At 39.6% G+C, this 15,370-nt stretch overlaps 1 protein-coding gene across 2 annotated transcripts in view; it reads left to right on the top strand.

Moving 5' to 3' along the window:
* LOC146381502 (adenosine kinase-like) overlaps positions 1 to 15,216 on the top strand; it is a 126,387-nt gene extending 111,171 nt beyond the window's left edge. For both annotated transcript variants that reach the window (XM_084937572.1, XM_084937573.1), the window contains exons 9-11: positions 1,352 to 1,466; positions 13,689 to 13,775; positions 14,086 to 15,216. In XM_084937572.1, coding sequence (XP_084793698.1) covers positions 1,352 to 1,466; positions 13,689 to 13,775; positions 14,086 to 14,210 — 327 coding nt within the window. In that variant the 3' untranslated portion in view covers positions 14,211 to 15,216. The remainder of the gene's footprint in view (positions 1 to 1,351; positions 1,467 to 13,688; positions 13,776 to 14,085) is intronic.
* The last annotated feature ends 154 nt before the right edge of the window (positions 15,217 to 15,370 follow it).

The raw sequence follows: 15,370 nt of genomic DNA, 5'->3' as shown, positions 1-15,370 counted from the left end.
TTTTTGTGTCCCTGTACTATTTCAACATGGATTGGATATTTTCTTTTATTTCTATGGGTTGCGTACCATGTCATGGGTGTTGGCTGACTGATTGTGTCTTTGTCAGATCCTAATGAAGAGTCGTGCGAGGTTTCTTTTCCTGCTGAACTGCTTGAAAAGTAAACTTAAAATATCATTTTACTGAAGAGCACCTGTTGAATCAGCCATCAGAGCCATGTGGCACTTCTTTTCTTCTTTTTTTTGTAAACTTGTGTTTGTGTTATTGTGTGCCCTACCACCTCTGGCCTTTAGAACATTTTAGCTCCTAAAAGCTGAGTGGAGCCCCTTTTTTTTTATGTCAGTGAACATAAAACCCAAGGGTGACAATGTGCCGAAGCCTTGTGTGGTTTTGCATTCAGTGTCTGGAGGAGTGCTTGTGGTTACATCCAGTCACAGTGACAAATTGCTCTTTTTTTTCGCCGTCGTCTGCTAACGGCCTCTGTATTAACCTCACCATTAGCACTTACTTAGAGTGTTACACCCATTTTTCCTCAGCCCTGGGTCTCCCTGGACCTCTCAGGCCTGATTAAAGGGCGTTTGGGAAGCATTTAAAGGTGTAAAAAGCTCATTGGTTTGAGTGAGCCAGTGAGCCTGGTGGTACTGGGCTGGAGCCTATCTTTCTGATTACTCCCATAATCACAGTATTTGCTCACCCCTGAAGGTGCTCAAGCGTTCGCTTTGATACAGATGCTAGAGGCATCTAGTATCCCTAATGCTAGCTCCTCAGTGTGCTGTATTACAGAAAAGCAGTCCACCCCACTGCGAGACGGCGATAAAGACGTTCTACCTGCTCATAGTACATCATGATGAGTTAATAATAAAGTAGCACTGACAGGTGTGGGTTTTTTTATCCCTCTCATGATCAAAGGCAAGCACTCTGGAGAGTTCTGTCGTCTCCAGGCGAGAATATCCATTCAGTGCAGATGCTGAGGAGAGATGGCCTGTTTCAGGAAGAGAATGATACAGTACACGCACCACCTATCCCTTCAGCTTGCAGAAGTAGCTTTATCTGACAACAGCATATCTTAACACGCTTATTTTCATCTCACTTAGGGAATATGACATTCTAATATTTTCGCAATTCTCCAGTAAGTGCGTGGAAGCCTCATTGGGCGTCCCTATTGATCTGTTTCGAAATGGGTTCACAGCCCATCTGGTTTCATTATCACTTTGATCTGTCTGCCTGGATTGGAAAAATCTGACCTCTCTCAGTCACACGCGTGATCTTTGATTAACTCTTCAGAAATTGCTCCTCATGTTGCATTCACTCGACTCAACACATTCTCACCCGGTGGTCTGGTGTTTTTCACAGACAGACGACATCGCAGAGATTGCAAAGAAAACCCAAAACCTCCCCAAGGAGAACACGAAGAGGCAGCGAGTGGTGGTCTTCACCCAGGGCAAGGACGACACCGTCGCAACTGTCGGTATGCCATTTTTCTTTTCAGCGTTCTTTTTTTGTCTGCTTATCTACACACATTTTCCACTCGAAGCCATCCCATCTTTGGCCCCTTTTGGACATCTTTACCCTTCACTTAAACCTCATATCTCGAAGCTGCAGAACACAGCCTTAAATAGATGCTAGATCTCTGACTGAAGGGAGCAGAATGCTATCAGTAATTTCTTTGAAGTTAAGCTCCAATATTGACACCAGATGTTTCAAAAAAAGAATGCTTGCACTACATTCTGTCATTTCAGAGCATAAAAGAAGCGTGGGGGATGCAGAGAGCAGGCATTGATTTGTGAAGTACTTCTAACTTTGTCTTGGACAGACTCCAGGCCAGTCCTCAGCAATTTTTAATGCTTCAACTCTTACATCCTGCCCTATTTTTCTTTCCCTTTTTTTGCAAAACGCTGGCAGAGTGACCTTGGGGAGCGGTTGACAGAGCTGCCCCTCAAATCAATCCAGTTTCCTTTGATACAGGGCATATTTGTTAACAGGACATTAAATGGCAGTGTCATCATAACTGAGCAGGGGTTGCAGGTTTAAGCAGCGTGAGGAGAGACGATAGTTTCCGATTACTGCTGGAAGCCTTTGCCTTTGTTTGGAGCCACGGGGCGTCTCTCCTCATTGCCCTTGCAGTTCAGTTCCGACTAGTCGTGCATGGGGAGAGATAGCCTCAGGTAAAGACTCCATCATATCACTCATCGCTGGGGACTGCGGAGAGGCAGTGCAACAGCAAGACTGTTATCGCTGCAGGACAGTGTCCTCACATGTGTCCAGCGTTCTCAATTTCATCCTGCTGGAAAGAGTATTTATAAGCTGACGTTCAGTTTAATTTACTGGTGCCTTTATTTCCATCTATAAACCATGCTGCCTTTTTGTCCAGATTCTCAAAAGACTATAATGGTTTGATAAAGAATAAAGCAGCTGTAATGAATATTTTTGTGTTAACAGTGCATAAATCAGCTATGTTTAACGTAAACGTGTACACTTAAAGTGATGAGCTCACAGAATATTTACTTGACTGTGCAGTTTTTCACAACTATACAGAGATTTATAAGTCCTCTGTACCGTTGTGGAGAGTTGTAGTTGAAATTTGGTTCATTCTCAGCATTTTTGTGGCTTTCTTTTTTTTAGTTTTCAGTGATAGCACTGGAATAAATTCTCGCTAAGCTACCTGTCCATTAACAGTTACCTGATGGTGCTCCTTCAAAATAAGAGCTAAAAGAAGACTGACTTTGCATTAAGTAAATGTAAGAATAATTGTAAAATAATGAACTAACTTTCAGGTTTAAAATGTCATTTTTTTAACCATTTTTCTCGGTTAAAAATGTTTTTTATGTTTTTTTAAACAAATTATTCAGTAGTTAAATGAATATTAACCGAAATATAATACACAATATTTTTTATATGTCAATATTCTTATGTCCCAGTGTGCCTGTAATGGCACTATGCCAAATGTATGCACAAAAACAAAACAAAAGGTGTTGTTATTATCAAGTATGCTGCTGATATGTATGGGATTTTACAATAATTGTGACGCAGTGTGCAAAAAGTCGGGTAAAGATGCAGAGATGTAGTGATCGGTCAATCAAGAACAAGTGGTTTTTCTTCTTAACTTCACTGTGGCTGAAAAATATGGTTTATTGAACAACTTCTGATGCATAAACAATGATAAAAATAATAAACAAACGCGATATTTCACCCTAAATCCTTGTCCAGCAAACCTCTCGGGTATGAGGGGAAAGCCCCCCGCTCAGCGCAGCCATACGCCTGGGGGTGCGACCTGTCCAGTCAGCTGGAGAAATTTGCCCCCTCACTGATGCTGCCAACCTTTATCCATCTTTAGCCTGTGGCGATAAGACTGTGTGGATTGGAATCGATCCACTGTTTCTTGTAAACCTAGTGGACTTCTTATTACAAGTTTAGTCATTTATGAGTCTGTTACCGCAACAATTCAAAGAACAGACACAGTTTGACAGCTTAAATAAATTATGCTTGTTAATATAGAAGTTTTGAAATTATAGGAAAGTTTTAGGTGTATAAAAGATGTGCTGATGCAGCTGCTGTGTATGGAATTTTAAACAATTGATGAAAAGTAATCAACTTTTTGGGATGTTTCTGGCTAAATGATAATGGGATTGCATTACGGTCAGCACATCAGGCCATTCCTTGAATTAACTTCAGAATTAAGTTCAATGGCCAATAAAAATAATAGTAATAATAAGAAAACATAATTGCTGCTAACAAACTGAGAAGAAGACGCACATCATAATTATTCAATTCAATTTTATTTATATAGCACCGAATCACAACAGTTGCCTCGAAGCACTTTATATTATAAGGTAAAGGCCATACAATATAACACTGAAAACCACAACAGTCAGGTTACATTTGGTGACAGTGGGAAGAAGAAACTCCCCTTTTAAGAGGAAGAAACCTCCAGCAGAACCAGGCTCAGGGAGGGGCAGACATCTGCCACAACCATCGGGGGTGAGGGGAGGGAGACAGGATGCCAGAGGGTAGTAATGAGTAATGGTTAAATGCAGAGTGGTGCATAAACACATGGTGAGGAAGAAGAAACACTAAGTGCATTGTGGGAAGCCAGCAGCGTAGCCCGATTGCAGTGTAACTAAGGAAGGATTCAGGGTCCTTTTTTATTGAAAAGGAAAGTTTTTAGCCTAATCTTAAAAAGGTTGTTTGTCTCCTGAATCCAAGCTCAAATAAAGAAAATCTACAACACACCAGCATAATACAAGAAACAAAAAGTACAAGATGAGGTGTGATTTTAATATGCAAATCAAATTTATTTGCATCTGATGCTGTGGCTCTTTGTTGTACAATATATTTGAATGTATCTGGGAAGGTTCTCAGTCATCCAGGTCATGGTAGTCTAAAGAGCTTGGAAAGAAAAGCGTCTGGACTTCTTTAAGTTGCTTGAAGATGTTTCACCTCTCATCCGAGAAGCTTCTTCAGTTCTAGGGTCAAATGGTGGAGAGTCCCAGATTTAAGCCCTATGGGAGTGTCTCAAAAAGGGGGTCATGAACCCCCTGTTCAGGAAATCTCATGATAGGGTGAGGCTAGGTTTCACAATGAGCTCACCCGAAACCTTGGCTGATTGTGACCTACACCCGTTTTCACACCTTGGCTCGTGTGATTAGGTAGAGGATCAAAATGGGGTTCATGACCCTCTTGGGGGACACTCCCCTAGGACTTAAATCTGGGACTTTCCACCATTTGACCCTAGAACTGAAGAAGCTTCTCGGATGAGAGGTGAAACGTCTTCAAGCAACTTAAAGAAGTCCAGACGCTTTTCTTTCCAAGCTCTTTAGAATATATTTGAATGGTTTAGAGTGTACCCAGCCTCTTGCACTATGATGGTCTCCAGCTTCCCTGTGACCCTGAATTTGAAAAGCAGTCAAGAGGATGGCTGGACTGATGGGTGGACAGCAGCAGCTTTGATATATGCTGTTTCGCATTCATTTAAACCTTCCACAACGAAGATTCAAACATTTTCTTCTTGTTAATTTAATCACACAACTTCATAAATTAACAGTGTGATGTGTCAGTATTATTCCAAAATGATTCCACTTAATAAGCGATAATACAGCGTTACTGCACGGGCTTAATTAAAAGCATATATTTTAATCGAAAAGGCTCATTTGAATTTTCATTATCAAAGTCAAATTCCTCGAAGTGAATTTTCCTTTCATGAGAATTTAAAAGGAACTCTTTAAAGAGAGTCCCGACATTTAAAAACCAACACGAATCCATCCATTGTGCTGGAAGTGATGGATAATTCCTGCCTGGTTCCCTCATTGCTCCTGCATGAACACACAGCCGTGCGCCCCCGTGAACTTTATATAAAATACATGATGAATGCCGGCTGGATGAAAGACAATGTGTTTCAGGTGTCAGCTACAAAGGCAAACATGATAAATGTCATTGACTGTGCTATCATTGCAGTGGAGCAGTTACAGTAGTGGGTGCATCTGTAGTGGTGTGTCTGTGTGTGAACATCACTGTTCACGCCAGCCAAATAAATGTCAATGTAAAAAGAGAATTAAAGATTTTCATTTCCCAGAGGCGGCGCTCTAATAAACTTGATCTCTCATTTTGTTTGCAATTTGTCCTCCTGTCAGGATTTGATCATTTGCCAGCCTCTGCATGTCATGTTAAACCATTTTATAGTGATTAAGGATGGGAGAATGCCTTCCCCTGTGGTATAATTCTCCAAAAAAGAGATGTCAATTTGTTATTGTTCTTTTTTTTCTCCCCCCCCCCCATCCTTCATTTGGAGCCTTTCATCACACCACCGCTTCAAACGTGCCTTTTAAGAGCTGGGAGCAGGGGAAAATGGCCCTTTATTTAGCTGCCACTGACACTGCGGAACTACACTGGGCTTTTGCTTATACACCCATTATAGCAGTAATTAAGATCATTGTGCCCTGAACCTTAAACGGTGAGGAGATCTAATAAATGATCATTCAGCAGGGGTTGCTGCTCTAATCGCTGATAAGGACTTGATAAAGCCTGACTCGGCTCCTCTGCGAGTTTTAGGGCTCTCGGGGGGGCAAGGCAGGCAAATTTCAAAAAAACTCCTCTATACATGGTAATTGCATCAGATGGAGAAACAATATTGACTACAACACATGCACACACTCACACACACCTCCAAATAACATCGTTTTTTGCAGTAGTTTGTTAAAGAAGTGCCCCAAATTAAACGTCGTAGCATTATTTGAAGCCCTGCTTGAGCACGTCTCAGTAGTCGGTTTAAAGAGGAGGATATTTATGTTGCTTACTTCATAATAGGCAAAATCAATTAACCGCTTGCGCTATGAGAAAGACCTCCTCTCTTTTTCCTTGGCGTCTCACAGTGAAGTGTTTTCTTTCATGACTCCCTGAAAGGATATTGGTTGGCGATGATCTTTTGCCTGCGGTTACAGTAATTACAGGCATATGTCCTTCTTTTCTTTTTCTTTTTTTCTCTTCTTCTTCTTCCTTAACTCAGTTGTGAACAAAGATGCTGGTTATGACGGGGAAACAGATTGAATGTCAACTTGCTTCTAACCTGTCACATTTGCCAAGAAAGCGGTAATGTTGTTTTCCTCTCTAGGCTCTGAATTTTTTTGGCTGAAACGCAACAGGAATCATTCCAGAAGAGGAAATAGTATTCTCAGGGAAGTTTCTCGCATAAAGATGTTTCACTCTGTCGAGCACTTTAGCTCATGAATTTTAGCTGAATATTCATGTGTAATTCCCAGTCGCCGGGTACCTCAGGATTTAAAATGATGTATTAATTGTTTTACTTGTGTAGATGATAAAGTGCCACGGAATCAAAGTTAATTTTAATGACCTGCCAGCTATTTGATCAACTTGTCAAAGCAACATTATTGAGGTTTGGAACATCACCAAGTATAGCATGTAATAATCTCAGAGTCAAAAAAAAAAGAAAGAAAAGAAAAAGCTCCATATGCTCATTTTCATCTTATACGGAGGTCGTCTTATTTGCACGTATAGTCACTTATTTTAAAGTAAAGCCTTTTTCAGTCACTGTTGTGCAGTGAATTGTCATTGTTAGAAAGAATAGCCGATAATAAAGGACTTAATTGATACTCATTTCAAAGAGACGCCTGTTGAAAGAATTTCTTAAGTTTAATCACCACCATTCAAGAGTTGTAATGAGGGAATTATGAAGAGTGAATTAACAAAAGCACACAATTATAGCTTACTGAAAGGAAGTATTTGAATTCCTTTGAGGTTTTTTCCTCATTTTTTTCTCCTCTCTGGTGCAGGTTACCTGTCAAAGCACAGCCATACTACAACTCCCACGTATTCACCGCCAATCTGCTGCTTCACTCATTTTTGTCAGACTCAATTCTAGGAACGGGAATATGGTAGTGTTTAAAAATAAGTACAGCTGAGTTATGCTGATTGGAAATAATGTTGCCGACCTCATTACTGTGAAATGAGTTCAGATGTTCGACAAGCCAGAAACAACAGAGTATTTTGACAGGATCTTTTCTTTTTTTATTATTTATTGTGATTTTCATGGCTGATTTTTGCCAGTGAGATCTTTGCTGCAGACGGCTGGAGAATTCTTGGAGTGTAACTCTAGGTAATATGTCAGTCAGATTCAATAATTTGCATCACTGAGGTTATATGAACTCTGGCCTAGCAGGAATATAAAAACTTTTCCCATGAATAAAGGCTTTAAATGTAGGATGTCTTATGTGCTTTCTTGGATCTGGAAATGGCATTGAAAGCACTGTGCTGCCAACACTGAGCTGATCAGTCACAATGTTTTATGATCATTACTTTTTATCATTACAAATGCATCAGATTTAAAAAGACTAAAAGATAGAACAGAAAGTTACAGTATTTTGTTGAGCAATCCCTACAAGGATCAGAGATTATTGTTTTTGAGGTTTGGGTAAAAATTAAGCCCGGACAAACCCCCCAAATATGTTCCAGTTCCTAAATAAGTGGAATATTACATGCTACCACTTTGCTGTTGGTTGTAGAGCTTTTCATAATAATTACTTACTAACATAAATAAGACTTGATATTGCTTGAAACAAATAGGAAGAGGGCCTTAAACTAAACATATTCGCTTCTAACCTAATATTACTGATAATAGTAACTTAACTAATTAAAACTAGACTGTTTATAACTGCAAACTTTCAGCTTATGCCTGATAATAAACAAAACTGCTAAAAGTAACTGAGGGAGACAGACTGGTGCTGATGTAAGAGAGAAGCCATGCTCCTCCTCCTCCACCTCCAGGTGAGCCTCTGCAGCCAATCAGCATCAGGGAGGAACCACAGAGAGAGAGCGTGAGATGAAAAAGTTGACAGAAAAACAATATATCTTTTTTTACAAGATTTACATGGATGTGTTTCAGAAACGAAACAGTTAGTTGAAAGGAATTAAAGTAAACAAAAGTAAAATGTGAAATGAGAAGAGGGACTGAACACAAGAACACAAGTGAACTTAACACAGGACAAAGAGATGAAGGGAGACACTGAGGATGAAACTAATGAAATACAAGCTGGAACTAAGCTAAAAACTCAAGACTAAATAGCAAAATATAAGATAAATCAAAGTAATAAGAGAACTAAGAATTAAACAGAATGCTTAAAATCCTGAGTCAAGACCCAGGACGGAGGGTGATGTCAGTGAATGATGATTCTATTGCTTTGCCAGAGCAGGCATCAGCCAAACAAATAACATTTATTCAACTCCTCTAATGTTAGTGGATGAAATTGCTTTAAGCACAAATCCAGACATAGCAGTTAAAAATGTAGGAGAATGTGATCATTGCAGTGATTAATCAGCCTGCTGTATATGAACAAAGTTACTGAGAGGCAGCTAGCTTGGCTAGCTTGCTCCAGTAAAGCGTGATCAGCTAAGTATCAGGAACACCCACCTTCCAGCATTTGCCCTCAATTATATTACAAACATGGGCATGAATAGCCGAGCAGTTATTCTCGTTCGACTTCTTTGAAGTCCACTGCCTGGAGCAGATGCATAGTTGATGGATTGTAATGTAAATCTGCGGCAGACGAGGCTGCATGGTCACAAATAACAGACAGGCATGTGGACATCTGCGCTGACCTTCACTCTTGCAGCCTGATGACGAAGTTTATGTCATTGGGACCTGAGCAGACTTGCAGACTCAGAAAGCATAATCCCGACTTTGCAAGGATGTTTGTGGACAGCCTTCTGAGGCTGCATTTGACTGTTTCATCTTGCAAACCGCAGATGTTTGGAAAATTGGATTTTGGTCAGATGAGGGTGTTATTTACATTCAGGGCTGATGACTCTTGATTGATATTGATTATGATTTTGTGGTATGACTGGGGGGAATTTTTCAGGGCTTCCTGTAGCCAGCGGATATCTAGTCCAAAGCGGTCCAAATTTCCTGTTCCACCTGCCAATCAGCGTTTACGAAAGATCTAATGAAAAACCAAATCTTTACAACTGCATTTCAGTGAATCATCTGCTCACCTGCGTGCAACCAAATACTAAAGACAAATGGAAACCCTGCCTACAGATGTTTACTTATTTTTTATGCAGATATGTATTTAACTAGTTACATGATGGATAAAATGGATATTGAGACAAACAAGGAGCCAGTAAGACACAGGGAATAAAAAAAAAGACCCATCTAACAGCAGTAGGTCTAATAGATCCGAGCCCTTTTTAATGAATTCTGTCATCTTTGGGTGGTGTTATCACAGAGATGAGCGTCACTTCTTCTGAGACGTTACCTCGTTTTTGATCTGTTTTCCTAATGAGACCTGACTCCTCCTTCTGCTGTTTCAATATTTAACTCCCGTAGACATATTTACACCTACATATTCCCTGTTAAGAGGCATTTTTTGTCGTCTAATGAACACCAGTTTCATGCAGAACAAGTGCAGCGGCTTCAAATTTTAACGCGCCCGAATTTATATCCGCAAAGTGCATCCCTTAAAGGCGACCACATCTAACGACTTCAGATTCTTAAGCGTAGAGTAGATGACAAACTGTAATTTATTATTAGCACAGTTAATCATTTCAACAGGGAGGAGGATGCTCGAGCTTCATCTGTGGCTTTAATTAAGCAAAGTCGTTACGCTAGTAATTAGCTGATCCTGAAAGGATTGTTGTATTATTTTAATTTGTTATCAAAGTGACAATCGGCTGGTTCCTTTTACAAAGAGATTGTGTTGTTAGGAAAACACAATAACTCTTAATCTGATACGTCTTCAGCTCCTGACCTGTGACACGCTCCCAATCTGCTCTTGAAAGATGTCTTTTTCAAGCACAACCTGACCACGTGTCTTTCAGCTAGCGTAGTGCAGTGATTTTCTTTACATCAGGTGTTGAGCATGTGCTCAGCTCCAGGTTGTGTATCTTTTGCCCTTTTAGGATGAGAAAAGAAAGGTATTCAAAAATATTATAATGTGCAAAGTCTCATCTGCAGTGCAGATATTCCATAAGCTCTTGTTGGATTAGCAGGGAGCCTCATTAAACAAGTTTTTTTTTGTAGTTTTTTTTCCTCGTGTTCTCTTTAAACTCCCAACCTCTTTTTCTCAATAAGAGGTCTGTCAGACTCCTCTTGTTCCTTTTATCCACATGTCAGTCTTTTGTCTCCTGCACCTTTTTGAAGGTTCACGTCGGCACCAGAGCCCTTGGATTGTTTGAAGATTGTGTGTGTGGTTTAGATTGTTCTGACATAAGTTGCTGATTTAATGTCACTCTACACCTCGAGACTTTGTCATCTGGTAGAATTTTGTTTCTTTTTTTTTCCTTCTTCCTCTCCTTTAAACTGGAAGTCTCTTTGAAGTGCATATGCTACTTATAATTGAAGCAATATAATTCACTGAAGATAATAAAGAGAGCCTCATTTAATGGATTCTGTTCTGAACTAAAATGAGTCACAGCCACAACTGCTCTATGATTGTTTTTAATTTATTAGAGCGCTGGAGGATCTGCTGCTCTTGGATGAGGGATGTTGCAAATTTGTCCATTAATCTAACATCATATTTACCTTGTCATCCACGCTAAGATAATACTTAATTATTTAATTTGCTAATGAACCTAATAGAACAGTTCTCATAGTTTTCTTATATATATAATACTTAAAGCCAAATGTTTACTGATTGTAGCTTATGAATATGATTTGCTGCATGCAACCGTGTACCTGCACTGAATTTTGCTAACTTTTTATTACTTGGCTATTAGCACCCAATGCAAAGCTAAGCTGTGGTATGAAAGTGTTTTTGTGATTATTAATTATTTCTGAGCATGTAAAGCAGTCGTAAAATGACATAATGAAGAGCATTTTACAAGATACTATTATAGTTCCTTTTCTATTTAAAGCACAAGGCAAAGAAGCACAATATGTGAGACCTACAAGCAATAAAATGGATTACCCCTGTGATAACATGGTAATTAATATAACACCTGATGTTTGTGTTTTTGCATAGTTAGAGTTAGAAACTTTTTTTTACAGTTGTCATTTGCCAGAATGGAGACAAAACACAATAAGTAAATTGTAATTGAGAATTATTTCAGCCATAATATCCAGGAGGTAAACGTTTCATGCGGATTAAGTATTCCCTCTGGGATATGACCAGAATCTCATATGCCGATAATGATATATATCACACAGTAAATTCTGTTTATTAAAGTTTTTATGATGTCCACATTCTAAGGTTGTTACTTTACTGTATATAAGCAAATGATTACATAAAATATTGCTATGTAAAATACAAAACCCAAACATTGTATTTTCAAGTTTAAACAGTTTAACTCTGGGATTTATTTTGAGCACCTGACAGTCCGTAAACTCTCGCCATACTGCATCACATGGTTCTTGCATAAGCAACGGGAGAGATTTGTGCTGTTTCAGCCCCTTGTGGAGGACGGTGTGTGGCATAATTTACACAGGACAGCTTACTGGGTCATGCAAGAGCAAATGACATCCGCGCTACAGCGTTAGCAACTCCTTTCATGCTGGTATTCATGTTCTCACCTGCATCCGCGTGTTGTAAGATTGCAAAATTGCATTAAAATGACGGAAAATACTGCTGCAAGGCCAAAAAAAATAAACGACAGAGGTTTTGATTTCATCACCAGATATATGTTATCACACTGCACAACCCTAAAGACAACACTGTGCTGTGTTATTTGTCACTAATTAAAACATGCTGAGCAGCAGCAGAGACATTAAAATCACATTACATAAAATATTGAAATCACTCTGGCACAATAAAGCCTCAATAAGGCGCACTTGCAGGTACAGGAAGAGAGACTTGTAGCAGCAGGTAGCAACAGGTGACAGCGGACAGCAAAGAACAGAGCACGCAGACTGAGGACAGTTATTATTTTCCTGTACACAAATATGTATCACAGCAGGTATGAAAACTGAACCATTACAACGCGTGTAAATGACTCTGTTATTGTTAGTTTCTCCAGAATAATGAGACGGGTCCCGGCCCGGTCCTTGATGATTTTGTTAAATGGTGTGATGAGTCTCGTCTTCAATTAAACTCATCCAAGACAAAAGGCGTGATCGTTGATTTCAGAAAACGCACTCATGCACACAAGGTCAAGTCCATTAAGGGTCAGACGGGGTAATGTGTTCAGTCTTATAAATATCTTGGAACAATTATTGATTCAAAAGCGAACTTTGAGGAAACCTGTGAAGCCGTGTGCATAAAAATTGGCACCAGCGTCCTGTTTGATGAAACTCTATCACTGATTTGACCTTATCTTGCCTTTACTGAGTCTTTTTTTAATCTTTGTCTTTGGTGTCATGGGTTGGAAACTCACTTAAATTGTTAAATGGTCTAAAAGGGCAATTGGTGAGTCACAGCTGAGCCCAGCTTCCCCGTCCACTAAACAGTTACAGCAATTGGCTGGTTTGATTTTACTTGAGGACTGGCATCTATTGCAAAGAGCTTTAGTTTCTTCCTGGTCCCACAGTGGAGAACAACAGGGTTTAAAAAACAGTTTTGTTCCAATGCTCACATAGACTGTGACGTCTCCATTATTTATTTCTTTGGTATGTTGTATTACGCTCACCTGCTGTCTGTGTTTTTGAAAGTGTTTATCTGAGGCTGAATGAGTCACTCACTGCAGACAAAATCTACCAGTGGTTGTAAATAATGTAACCTGAACCCGACAGCACTGAGTGCTGTTTCTGTCTTGGCTTGTTGTTTGGCTTTTTTGATATTTGGTCACAGATCAACCGAAGTTACTCTAATCATCCAAAACGAACGGCAACGTGTTCATCCAGGCTCGACCAGAAGCCACATTTATTATTCACGTCTCCTGTTTGCCGTTCCTGTTTTCAGATTTACTCCTTGGGTAGTTCATGGATTTTAAAAAGTGTTAGCAAATATTCACCTTGCGATATTCACCTTTGTTGACAACGATGATTCAGAGTGAAGATTTACTAGTCCTGCGAAAGCAAAAATGATTAACTGCACATAATCTTTAGCTGTGTACTTAATAATTAGAGCAAAAAACCCCCGTGCAGAAGTGCTAAAATAAAATAGCCAATTATTTTTTATTTTAAGAAAGCCCTACAGTGTGCAATGACCCCACGAAGTGAGAGAAATAATAGGCTACAACTTGAGACACAAAGAGAGAGAATAACGCTGAAGTTGAACTTTAATTACCGAGTCTTCTTGTGTCTCCTCTGTAGGTGATAGGGTGACTATGTTCCCTGTTTTGGACATAGACCAGAATGATATTGTGGACACTAACGGAGCCGGAGATGCCTTTGTTGGAGGTATGGCATTATTAAGTGCATATCTTCATATCTGTGTACAATCCATTTAACCTTTGGTACTGGCCAACTATGCAATGTAGTAAAATCTCCAGATTATATGAGTGTGACTTTTACCCTGCTGTTTTTTTTTTCCCACTCTGATCATAGCACCATATAAAACAGCCAACATTTAGGTCCTGTTGAGGAAGAAGCAGTCCCTTTTTCTAGAAGCAATTAGTACTTTGCTCGTTTTAACCCTAACTGCTCCCCCAAACTATTCTCGGAAGTGATGGATGGCTACAGGTTGACCTCTGCTCTTCTGTCTACCCAGGATTCCTCTCGGCGTTGGTCCAAGAGCACGCGTTGGAGGAGTGCATCCGGGCCGGACACTACGCGGCCAATGTCATCATCAGGCGGGTCGGATGCACCTTCCCAGAGAAGCCAGATTATCACTGATGCACCCGAAAATGCTGCGCACGTGTCTTTTCCACAGAAATACTTGTATTTGTATGTTTCGGGATTTTACGTATACTTATTTTCTATTCACAGTGACAGACTGCATGGGACTAATTACCTCAGCTTGACTATTTTATCAAACTGTTAAAAAAGGAAAAATAGCAGCTCTGATGTTTTAATATAAGTCAAATACTGGAATAATATGTGTATGTTTAAAGGCTTATTCTGCTAAAATCTGTCTATTGGGTGTGGAAAAACTGAATACCTGCAAGCCTGAGAAGGCGGTGGGAAAGTGTCAAATGTGTAAGCACATCTCAAGAAACAAATCAACATAATCTGCCAAACTTCTCTAACATTGATCCATATTTTTTCCCCACTACAGAGCAAACAATTTGTCCCAATAGCTCCTCCTCGTAGCTGGGGGTTTTGTATTTTAGTGATTTATAGGAAACTTGTTAAAGGCAAATAATAAGCTGATCAGTAGCAGAGAAGTGCATTATCCTGAAAGAGTGGTTTGAAAGGTTTCTCCAGGTTCGGGTGACTTCTTCATAGACCCTGAATCACAGCCAAAAAAAATAAAGATATATTTACAGAAACTTCTCAAGCCATTCCTGCCACAGAAGCCACTTCTCAGTTTTACTAATTATCGTAATATTTATTACTTTTCAAACAATAACTGCTTTGCCTGTAAATCGCTAATTACGCTTATTTAACTGGAGCTTGTGCACTCTGAAGAGACGATAGTGACACTGGAGTGGTGTAATTAGCAGTGAAAACTATGAGCGCAAAGCTGTAAGGTACAAAGTTTTCAGCGTAATCTGTTTTGGGGGGGGGGGGGGGGCTGTAAAATAGAAACAATACCATATTTCCACTTCAGAGTATTCCTTTAATATTTAGCTGCCGTGCTGCAGCAATCAGGGATTGGGTACTGACAATCTTAATAGATAATGAGATAAAAGTGAAACATGTTTTTTTGGTACTATTGAAATAAATCAACTGATCCCACCATGAGACTCCTAGAGAATTTTGACATCTAAGAGCTGTTTAACCCAGAGGTGATGTTTATTTTAGGAGATACAAAAAAGAAACAGGATATGAAAACAATGTTATAACCCACAGAGTTCTTGAATTTCCTCATCAGCCAGAGGCACACACTCTCA

The sequence above is a fragment of the Perissodus microlepis genome, chromosome 8 (genome assembly GCF_051167445.1).
Source record: "Perissodus microlepis isolate ML-2025 ecotype Zambia chromosome 8, ASM5116744v1, whole genome shotgun sequence".
Classification (NCBI taxonomy): Eukaryota; Metazoa; Chordata; class Actinopteri; order Cichliformes; family Cichlidae; genus Perissodus; species Perissodus microlepis.
Note: the sequence above shows the minus strand (reverse complement) of the source record. Positions and strands in the feature narration are given on the sequence as shown.